At 44.8% G+C, this 12,182-nt stretch overlaps 1 protein-coding gene across 1 annotated transcript in view; it reads right to left on the minus strand.

Moving 5' to 3' along the window:
- The window catches only part of kalrna (kalirin RhoGEF kinase a), a 165,972-nt gene that overhangs the window by 59,066 nt on the left and 94,724 nt on the right, over positions 1-12,182 (minus strand). Inside the window, exons 13-19 of the mRNA XM_061225614.1 lie at positions 11,731-11,905; positions 9,644-9,839; positions 8,273-8,439; positions 3,918-4,037; positions 2,722-2,940; positions 2,154-2,303; positions 498-612 (exon numbers count right to left, since the gene is read on the minus strand). Coding sequence (XP_061081598.1) covers positions 498-612; positions 2,154-2,303; positions 2,722-2,940; positions 3,918-4,037; positions 8,273-8,439; positions 9,644-9,839; positions 11,731-11,905 — 1,142 coding nt within the window. The remainder of the gene's footprint in view (positions 1-497; positions 613-2,153; positions 2,304-2,721; positions 2,941-3,917; positions 4,038-8,272; positions 8,440-9,643; positions 9,840-11,730; positions 11,906-12,182) is intronic.

Consider the following 12,182-nt stretch of genomic DNA (forward strand, 5'->3'; position numbering starts at 1 on the left):
GAAATGGTGGAAAGTCATGGAACAGCCAAAAACATGGCAAAAATCCCCCAAATCCTGACATGGCAAAAATCATAGCACACAGGCTTAGGCTAGGCTACCTTTTGCTTCATACAGTATGACTTCCTGCAGGATACCTGCAGGAAAACCATACTGGAGCAAGGGTACCAGTGTTTAAACAGAATGTTAAAAACCCTGAACCTTCTTTTAACAACAAAGCACTGGCCAGAGGCACTGTACACTCGTGTTAAGACCCTAGACCTGACAAAGATCCACTGGGATCGAAACGTTGTCTGCGATAAAGGTGTGTAAGGAGCATAACAGTGTGCAGGCTTCCTTCTTTTCAAGACCCTAGACCTCCCCACATGCACACACAGCTCACGTCAATGCTTTAGGACACACTGCTGCAGTAACTTTAGCACCACAGGCATCCAAACAGCAGGAGTCGAACAGCTACAAGGACACCTTGTGCCTCTCTGGAACAGAAGTGGCACACTGACCTTTGACCTGCTGCTCGGGCCCGCGGGTGTGGCTGGCCGCTCCGGGGATGCCCACGTTGTTCCGGTGGATGTACTTGAGAAACACCTCAGCGTTCCTCCTGGCCAGCGTGCAGGCCTGCAACGCAAGGGGTAACAAATCTAATACAGACACACCACCCACGGGGAAAACACCTAAAGTTAAACGGATCTACTCGAGCGCGGTGCGATTAATCCTCCCCGGCTCCACATAAACACAAATGCAGAGTTGTGAGGCCTTCCTGCACTACATCAAGCCACACTCCGTCTCCAATCCACTCCAGGGCCCTGCTCCTAGCCATAGCTTTCCTTCAGAGCCTTATGACATAACGCCATGCACCAGTTCTGTCACACATAACAAACAACACTACACTACGGCCTACGGGGCCTGCACGTGGTCTCTGAGGGGAACATAAACAACCTTCTCTCAGCAGCGCTTAGTGAAATACACACACTTCACCTGAAACCTATTTTACCTGGGTTTGAATGGACTATCAGCACACTCTGTGCACTAAATGCAAAGACCACCTTTGAAGATTTGGTGGAAACTGGCACTTCATTTTAATTAATGATTGGGTTATTTGTACCTATATTGCTTGGAAAAAATACAAATTTGGTCCCAAAGAGAACATTACTGTACTTTCAAGGTACATTTGGGAAATGTGATCCTTGAAGAGCAAAAATTTACCTCCACTGTCACTTCTGAGAGTGTATAGACTAAAACTGCCCAGAACCAGTACCAGGTTATAAGTTCTGCTATTACACACCAGCTCTGTTTCAGCCTCCGTCTCAGTTACCCTGTTTCTCGGTGTTATTGCTGCCCTGTTAAATTTGGAGCGTGGGTTCCGTAGCCATGGGGCAAGGTTACGACGGGCAGGAGGGGGGTGTGGGGAGGCAGGTAATGGAGTGCTGCTGTCACAGCCTATAGCAGATACGTCCCTGGCCTATATAGCAGCGAACAAGCCTTCTAATAAAACATCGGCGGAGAGACCTTCACAAAGAGCAAAATCTACAATGGCTTGGAAACTGCATCATTGTGCTCCATCATAGCTGTTTCAGAGCGAGAGAAGAGTCTTTTCAGAAAATACTGATAACAAAACCTGCTAAACCGAACAAGGAGAGTGAATATATACAAAAGTGCTCTGAGACGTATAACACGTTTCAGCAGCTCTGTGGCCTCTGCGTCTACACCTGTGTGTGACATGTACAGCTAACGCTGCTTTCTCAGCTGTGCCTGCGACCTCCGTAACCCCTCCTCCAGGGGAACAGTGGTGGGAGCACAGCAAGGTCAGGACCCAGCCCTCAATAACACAGCCCAGCTCCTATCGCTCATACAGGTGTCCACAAACTATACAGCTGGCTTTCTCTCATTTAGCGTGGGAATACAATACCTGACCTTGGAATTATACCATTCTGGGCAGTTGTGAGATATTGGTCCATTCTAATACCAAAGTGAAAGGGCTCTTCTCTGGACCTAGTAGTGACCCCTGGGGCACTCTTTAGGAATGAGTGTAATGGACTGTACCATTGCCATGGACAGGAGCCAATGTTGGCCCCACAAGTTCTATGCTTTTGATACTAAGCCAGTATAATCTCCTCCTCTCTCAGAGTGGGGCTGGGGGGGTGGGGTACAGGTCTTACCTTGAGGAAGGCCTCTTTCTGCTCCAGGTGTTTGCTGATGAGGGGGATGACGTGGTCGGTCTCAGCGGTGGCTCCCAGTTTGTCGTGGCCCCCACACCAGTCCTCATCTCTCCTGTACTCCTGTTCCAAGCTCTCCAGCACACTGCAAACCTACAGAATATACAGTAAACATCAGCACTGTGACCATGGAAACACACTGCAAACCTGTTGCATTCACAGCACACTTCAGCTCTGTGACCATGGAAACACACTGCAAGCTGCACACATCAGTGTTACCACATCATCACACTGTACAGAGCATGTAGTACATAGTACTGTACAAATACAGCAGCAGGTACAGACCTGAACACACTTAGATGTGTATATGGATAGAGCAGATAGATTTACTTTATAAACAGATATAGTAACTCACTTCGTAATGTCATACAGTGGCATGGCCCACCAAAGTTGTGAAAACATACATAAAGCATACTTTAAACATGGATTTGCAGTTTTGTTAAACAGGTGACCCTTGTTGTCAGAAACTTGAGTCATCCCAGCCCCCAGGGGGCGCTGTGGTATAACTGACCTGCTCGGAGGTCTTGTAGAAGGCCACAGAGGCGTTGACCAGCTTGAGGCGGTCCTCCATCTTGAGCATGAGCTGCTGCCAGTGCAGAGCCACCTTCTCTGCGCAGCCCCGGATGGCGTCCGGGTCGTAGTGTCCAGCCTGGAGCATGACCTCGGCCTTCTGCTGGACCTGCAGGGCGCTCTGGTGCGTCTTTTGCAGCGAGTTAGCGTGGAACAGGGACTGCAGGACATAAGGGGAACGCGCGGGTTATTCGCCATTTACCGAGGGGGTTCAAATGACCTGCATCAGGGGCGTCAAACTGAACTCCAAGGGAGCCACAGGGTCTATTAAGGCCTTGAGAACAAGGTCTGTGGATTCTGCTATATGGCAGCTCAGATATCTCTAGCTGTTAGATGAGATGTGCTTCGTTAGGGCTGGAGTGAAAACCTACAGGATGGTAGATCTCCATGAACAGGGTCGGGCAGCCCTGCTCTATCTGTTGAATGAGGTGTGCTTTGTTAGGGTTGGAGTGAAACCCTACATGATGGTAGATCTCCAGGAACAGGGTTGGGCAGCCCTGATTTAAGGGAAGCGGGTGGGCTGACAGGCCCAGCAGGGGATGTTCTTATTTACACAGATGAATTCCAGAGAAATATTGAATCTGCTGCAGAACACATGTCCAGTGTGGTTTTGCTGGAGATGAGCTGTAATACAGCACTGACAGGGGAATGCCCCTGGCCTCCCGCAAACTCAGTACACACTGTACACCATGCTTAAGATTAAAACCACCCTTCTGTGTGCATGTGTGTGTGTGCATATCTGTGTGCGCCTATTACGTGAGTATATGTGTAGAGTGCCATAGAAAGTGTGCTGTGTGTATACATTATCTTATCTGGTTTATTATATTACATTCATTTAGCAGACGTTGTCATCAAGAGCACCTTACAAAAGTGAAGTGTGTCTCTCAGGTATAATAATGTAAAACAACACCAAGAAGGGACAGAAGTCAATATGCATAAAGTCAACCAAAAAAGCCAACGAGTACTGTGAACAAAGCTAAAACCATGTCCTACAGACTTATGCCCATTACATTCCTACCACAGAAGAAGCTGAAAAACAAAGAGGACAGCTAAACGGGGTCAAGGTCAGGGATATAAATAGCCGGACTTGTTGCACAAAGGGACATATTGAAGCAATCAGCCATGTTGAGTGATCACCTCGATGGCCAGTTGGAACTGCTCGTGCTCCCTCTGCAGCTGTTCAGCCTCCGACAGTGAGCTAGCGTTCACCAGGCTAGCATTGAGCATGGACTCCCCATTCCGGATCCACCCCAACACCTGCGTACACAACACACACACACACACACACACACACACATCAGCATGGACACAACTACAGTGCAATACTGAATGTCAATACTCTCTCTCACTTAAATATTGCCTGTTGGAAACCATGAAGTAGCAGTTGCCTAGACGACGAAGCAGCAGAAGCAGATGAGGAAGAAGAAGAAGAAGAAGAAGAAGAAGAAGAAGAAGAAGAAGAAGAAGAAGAAGAAGAAGAAGAAGAAGAAGAAGAAGAAGAAGAAGAAGAAGAAGAAGAAGAAGAAGAAGAAGAAGAAGAAGAAGAAGAAGAAGAAGAAGAAGAAGAAGGAGGAGGAGGAGGAGGAGGAGGAGGAGGAGGAGGAGGAGGAGGAGGAGGAGGAGAAGCAGAAGAAGAAGAAAAAGATGAAGAAGAAGAACTACATCTTGCACTCTGTGGGTATAAACACATTAAAGAAACCAAGCAACATTTACAGTCATAATGTTTCTGCAGTACAATCCACAATAAAGCAAAGCATAAATCAATGAGATACAGAGGTGTCCTCTCTGACTCAAACCTATAGTAAGGATTTTGAAGCAGTTTGTTCCATTAAAGCGTGATTGAGTTTAAAGTGGTTACGTGTGACACATTGCATCTATTTGCTGGTGCTGTTCTATCTCAACATCAGGCTCTCCCAGCCCAGTCAATAGTCATGGCTGCCACCAATATTGATTTATACAGTTAATGGATGACAAACGATTTCCTCATCATCCTCCTTATCTGGTTGTTTACCTGTCCTCCTGTGACAGAAGCAAATTTATATTAAACACAATTTATTTTTTATAACTATCTATTAAAATAATCTATGTAATATTCGACACACTAATTGAACTGCTCTTATTGGACAGCAGACAATAAAATGTGACACATTATCAGTGGCAGGTGGAAGGCAGACTTTCAATAAAAGACATTATGTTTTTTATTGAATTTTTCAGAAACATGGTTTACAAATTTATATTAGTTGTGTTCAATTTTAAAACTTAATTTCACCATCGTATTATGGTTAAACTATACAAAAAAACAATTTGGTTTTTCAAGATGGCAGGCTTGTCAACCAAATGTTTGGTGAATTTGAGGTGTATTGTGTCTACAAATAATCATAAATGCCGATTCTTAAAAATGCAATGCACTACCTTGTATGTTAACAGGGTTTTGTGTTGAAACAGGTTAGGAGGGGATGTCACATTGGCTACCGCTGATTGCTCATCAGGACAGTGAAATCATGACAAACTGGCTGAATTACAACTTACAGCAGAGCACCTGTTTTGCAAACAATTGCTGAGAGCCAAAAAAAGGCTTCATAACGGACAGTAGACACTCCTTAACAATGTTTTTCAAATAGAGCAAGCGCACTGCTATTAGCCTGGTTTCATTCCAGAGAACACACATTTACTCAATGATCAATGAAACCGAACGTTCATTTCAGGAGCCACCTTCAATGTAAATGCAAATAGGAGGCGGTTGCAAAGATAATAAAGGTAATCATGGCAATGGAAGGCATTTTGATTATCAAACAAAAAAATACATATGCAGGATACTGTCAGCTCACATTAGCACAGAAACATTCAGAGACGTACATTAATGATAAAATGTGCTGCAAGTTAATGGAGTCAGTGTGGATGACATGAATATGGATGATACAGATTTGTTCACATCAGCGACAATAACAGTGCCTAACCCATTGGATATGACTGGATGTGGCACATGGGACAGCTTGCACACATCCACAGTTGGTTCCTCAGTAATGTGAAAATAAAAGGTGAAGGAGTAAGCACTGATACCATATGATAAACGGTGCACGAGACGCAAACATCTGCTACTGCACGCTAGGGAATAATGAACTGCAATAACAAAAAAACATTTAAATAAACGGTGTCGTATACACAGCAAATGCACATTGTTAAATCCATATGCTGTAAACACTGATAATGTTTAGCTCATTGCACCACTACAAATTGTGTCTGTAATGGGCTACTGTGCTAGAGCCAGGTTGCTGCTGCATAGCGGTGGAGGTTGGAGTGTTTGTGTACAACACACTGGAATCTTTGAGGGAAAAGCACTCGGGAAATCCATTAATCCTTTGAACTGCAGGTTCTTTGGAATGTCGTTTTGTTCATTTTAAATTCATTCTAAGCCATTTTAGAATTTCTAGAATTCTAGAAAAGTAAAGTGTTCTAGAACTCCATTGCTTTCCATTACCAGTCGTGATTGTTACATCAGCATTAGAATGTTCAGTTCAGAATACGTATGACCTTACAACGTTAAAGCATAAACATTCTACCATTAGCAGCATTTTTCCTACACTCCTTACAAGCAATTTCCCTCCTGGATTAATGCTGTAATTTCATTGAGGAGCCACACAAGAGACTTCTCTGACCATACTTATCCTCTTTCTCATTTCTACCCTTGCACAGGGCATCAAGAGGATGCGCTGGTTGCTGCTGAGTGTGTGCAAATGTGTGAAATCCCCAGCTAATACCCCCACCCTCACTCCCCTTCCCACCCCCCTCCTGACCCAGCCAGCTGTGCGGCACTATCCCACTATCTCAACAGCATTGCTTACACACTGTGTGCTTCCATCTCACCAGCCCCTCCCTACCCCCTTCCCGCAGACCGCCGTTTCAATCAGCCGCCGTTTCTTTCGGCAGCCGGCCGGCTCTCAAGAAATGACCGAGGACGAGCGGGGAGATTCACTGCGAGGAGCACTCAACCTCTCCGCCACTTTGTTTAGAATAAAAAAAAATCACAACTCCACTCTTCTTCTTCTTCTCTTTGGGCATTCACACGGCGTCTCTGTAATTTCAGTGACTGCCGCATTCACGGTGAAGAGCCGCCGCATAAAGCCAGGTTCGCTTTTAAGTGCTTTCTGAAAGAGGGCAGTGTGGCAGGGGCCAGGCTGAATGCCCCCTTCAGCTGCTGAAGAAGGGCCACAGCTGGGCTGAAAAGAGGCTCTGCATGACACAGCATTGACTTCTTTTAAAATGGAGGACTTAAAGAGGCTGCTCATGACATTGACACATTTTAATGAGATAGAGCCAGTGTTATCAGAAATGGGTCTAGGCTCTGATATAGTGGTGAGGCAAATGTAAGAAACACAGAACTGTGAGTGGCAAAGCTCACAGTAGTAGACACCTCACAGAAATGGTGTCTACAAGAATATATTGCACATATATGGACCTTTTGGGAAAATATGAAAAGTACAACACTGCATTTCAAAAAAGGTATTATGAATTATTATATGTTTGCATATTTCCACATATATTGCAGTGTGTGGAATAATATATTGATATATTTCATTTCAATATATTGCAGTGGATAATATCTCTTATTTCCATATATTGCAGTGTTTTCCCCAGTGCTGATAAACAGAGAACTGTTAAAGAACCGTTTAATGAAGGTCATTTTTGCATAAAAAGTCAACCGGTAACATCCAGTGACATGAGTCTGAATTATGCATGCGCATTCTGAATAAATGATTTATGGGTTTCTGTGCCAAGTGGAGGCTCAAACCTCATCTGGAAGTAAGAGTCCAGCATGTTTTGCTGGTCTAAACACTGCAATTATGCAATTCACAGAACTGAAATAGCTTCACACAAGTCCTTGCTGAAAGCTACATAACTTTAGCTTTGAACTAAATGATACAGTATCAGAACAAGCTGCTAACCATAGCAGAAGCGTTTCAAAGGCTAAATCTAAATGTCCATTATATGTGCATTCAGGTGGGAGAGAGAGTGATGGTGATACCATTTTCTTTGTAATTAGAGCATCTTTTCATAAGCTAACCAGAGGCTAAAAAAATGGGAGATGAGGAAAAATTGAAAAAGTTGTGAATGAGATTGAGATATGAGATATGAGATGGGAAATGCAGTTTGCACTTTAAACGAGAGGAGGTTGACATGTCATATATTGCATGGTTATATGTAGTGTGTGTGTGTATGTGACGGTATGTGTGTGTGTGTATATGTGTGTGGATGGGCCTGTAGGTGGCGCAGTTTGAGGGTCTGGTCTGCACTCAGGCCCTGTATGTGTGTGTGTGTGTGTGTGTGTGTGTGTGTGTGTGTGTGTGTGTGTGAGTGAGTGAGTGAGTGAGTGAGTGAGTGAGTGAGTGAGTGAGTGAGTGTGTGTGTGAGTGAGTGAGTGAGTGAGTGAGTGAGTGAGTGAGTGAGTGTGTTTGTGCGTGTGTGTGCGCGTGTGTGCACAGAGGACACTCTACCTGTTTGACCTCGGCCTGTAGGTGGCGCAGTTGCAGGCACTGCTCCAGCCGTTTGTGGGTCTGGTCTGCGCTCAGGTCCAGCTCATGCTGCTTCTCATGGAGGAACTCCAAGAGCTCCTGTACCTGGGTCGCCAGGTCCACCTCCTTCTCCCCCGTCAGCTCAATGCCTGATACACACACACACACACACACATGCATGTTCACATACACACACATGCACAAAAACACACACAACATGGAGCGAGGGGGATGCATTTTCCCAATAGATGGAACAATACTATACTCAGTTAGCTCTCTCATTATTATCTAAGAGACATTAATATTGTATTGCAATATTAATAATTATTGTGTTCAGCTGAAAGTGGTTGGTTTGGAGTTCTTCCAAGATAAAGTCATGATGAAACAAGTGTGCATCTTATTTGCCAATTATCTACACAGATTCCCTGTTCACATACAGTGCTACTTTCTGTTTGGTGTGCATTCCTTGACTATTCATTATGAAGTTTAACAAAGGAACTTCAGTCATTAATTGGACTTTCTTGTTTCATGGTTCTTTTTTTATTTTAAGTTCATCTTCTAAAGTTCAGATTCTGAACCCCTTCAGTGAGCCAGAACTCCAGAGCTTTCCACAGAACTTCTTAAATAAAGTCATATTCAGTTTGTGCTATGCACCGGATAAAATGATCTCAGAGGCACTTCACAGAGCAGAGGTGCCAAAGAACAGCTAACGATACTTCCGTCCCGTCTAAATCAGAGTTTGTGATAGCAGTGCGTTTGAGTGCTCAGTCTAGCCCTGGTGTGGCCCAGATTTGCAGCGTGGTTCCACTGCGGTGCGCAGGAGAGGGATTGCGAGGTTTAAACCCCCCGTTTTCTGAATAAAACGTCTCCCAGCGTGTCATATTAGCACACAACACGAATAAGAGAGGGGAAAAGGCCACGCATTTTTAACCCAGATACTGACTTCCCAGCAGCCGAGGAGCTCCAGAGCTGAATAAACACGGCTAGGCCTTTCTAGCATGTTCTCAGACCAGTTTTATTCAGGGAATAGGCATGTTGTGGCAGCCGTTCTCTCAGTTTAAATCCAGATACGGGTGGGGCAACCTGTAGCCTCGTGGCTAAGGTGCTTGAATGGGACCCAGACGGTGAGCGGGTCAAACCCCAGTGTAACCACAATAAGATCTGTGCAGGTGTGGGCCCTTGAGCAAGGCACTTAACCCCACATTGCTCCTGGGGGGATAGGCCTCTGCTTAGTCAAATCCGGTCTTAGACAAGTCGCTTTGGATAAATAACGGTAATGTAAATGATACATGTTCGAGCGGATAGGCCCCACACCCAGCCCAGGCTGTGAGAGGCCTGCTCCTCCCCACTCACCGGAGGCCTGGACCTCCATGATGTACTGGTGCAGGTCCTGGCCCTGCTGGATGACCTCGAAGGTCATGTTGTTCATGGCCAGCTTGCGCTCCTGGTGCCTCTGCAGACGCTGTTCGGCCAGAGCCAGGTCCTCCGTGCTGAAGTCACTCATCTGCCTCTGGAGGTCCTCATTCCAGGCGTCCAGCTCCGCCGTCACCTGCAGAGGGCCCGGAATGTTCCTCACACCAGGGAATATACCACCTATACTACTGTCTATACTATAGAATATCACCTATACTACTGCCTATACTACAGAATACCACCTATACTACTGCCTATACTATAGAATATCACCTATACTACTGCCTATACTATAGAATATATCACCTATACTACAGCCTATACTATACAATATAGCACCTATACTACAGCCAATACTATACAATAAATAACCTATACTACTGCCTATACTATACAATAAATAACCTATACTACTGCCTATACTATATAATAAATCACCTATATTACTGTTCATATCTAGCACATTATCTCAAACATAAACGTGACAGCAACACTTCACATAATATAGGCAAATAGACCAATTATTGCTGCTTTCAGATATTATAATTCCTTTTCAGAAATATATTTCTGTGAAATATAGTTATCATTTATTTTCAGAATATTTACTTCATATTGCTGGATATAAGGCCAAGTGACGCGGTACACTTATGGAAATATAGTTTAATTTTTACTTCATACTGGAGGATATTATATATATTTTCATAAGAACACCACATCACACAGCCTTATCACATATCGCATAGGCCCAATGGACATTGGAGCAGCATGACGTCACACCTACAAATGGCACCCTCAGCCATAAAGTAAAGTACACAATCCATCTTCATTAGCTATGTAATACGATTCATATCGAATTAGGATTATTATATTATCCGTCTCTAAACCATCCATGCCAAAGGAATATGGACCAGCATTTCTCATACTAAACCGTTTTACACATTTCTTCATTAAACACTCAACCCGGTTTCGTTTGGCTGAATGCATTTTTTGTGCACTGTTTCTGATGGTAGATAATGAAACCAATCAGCCATTTTGTAATCAAGATTATATCGGCTTCTGCTGCGAGAAACCGCGAGTGGAGTGATGGCTGAGTTTGGTAGATGGGCATTATCCCAGCGGGTCAGTAAATAAGGGCATAATGGTTGATTAATTCTGTATAACGGTCGATTTCATCCTCACAATAGCCCTCTTCTGCTACTTCATAATATTTATTTCATTATGAAGCGTGGCTCTATCCCATTTTGCTAATGACAGTGAAAATCTTCACATATCGTATAATTGTGTCCCTATAGAAATACTGTAGGTTTTAATTCCACCGTGAAGCAGCTATGAAATGAGAAATTACTCAAATGCTTTTTTTGTTTCGTCAAATAATGTTTTGAATGCGTAGAGCCCATGAGCATCCGTGCCGTGACATTGCACCCATCCACATCCCAGTGTGCGGAGAAGAGGCAAACGGACACAGTAAACAAATACCATTTACCAAATACCAATAACATTTGTGCTAAACTATCTGCTTTAGAACTCTGCACTGCCTCTTTCAGCTGTCAAAATAGGGCTCCATGACTAATTCCTTCATTATCATGGAAAATGGCTGTATTGTTTTGCACTGAAAAATACAGTCCGTGGCAATTCGCGATTCCAAGCAAATATGTTTAAGACACGCACACGCATAACCATACCCATATGCACGCACACAGGCATGCATACATATATTCTCTCCACTTTAATGTAGAAAGCACTACAAAGCAGGACTGGTCCACCATGCAGATTAACCACAGCTCTCATTAGGACCAACACGGCTATCAATCTCAGTCAACTGGCATCACCGCTCCCGAGCCAAGCACTGCATTATTTAATAAAGAGAAGGAGCGAGCAGATGTACCCACACGTACAGAGACCCGGCTCCCCTCTCTCTCCCCAAACCCCCTTTCTCCAGCACCACCTGAGCCCCTCTCCCCTGAGATCCTCTCTCAATCTGTCTCCCCCGAACCGCCCCCCCCCCCAACCCCTCCCCGCCCGCTCACCTCGATGGTGTACTGCTCAAAGATGCGGAGCTGCAGGAAGATGTCCAGCTTGATCTTGCGCTCGTGAAAGAGCTCCTCCATTTGGCCCTGGGCCTCGTCCAGCTGCTGCAGGACGCCCTCGATGTGCGCGATGGAGCTGTTGTGGGGCATCTTGTTGCTGGACATGGCGGAGTCCCTGCGGAACGGGAAGAACGTGAGGACAGAGGCCGTCAGCGACCATCCCATTACAGTACGTTACAGGCATTATGAATGGAAAATGGTTTTATATATTACAGTTATGTAGCGCTTTTATCCAAAGCGCTGTACAATTGATGTTCATTTGGGTGAACTTGTCATTCACTCGTTCACTCATTCACACACACGCACACACACACACACACACACACACACACACACACACGCACACGCACTCAAACACACACACACTCACACACCAACGGCGATTGGCTGCC

Source organism: Conger conger, chromosome 17 (assembly GCF_963514075.1).
Source record: "Conger conger chromosome 17, fConCon1.1, whole genome shotgun sequence".
In the NCBI taxonomy this organism is placed as follows: Eukaryota; Metazoa; Chordata; class Actinopteri; order Anguilliformes; family Congridae; genus Conger; species Conger conger.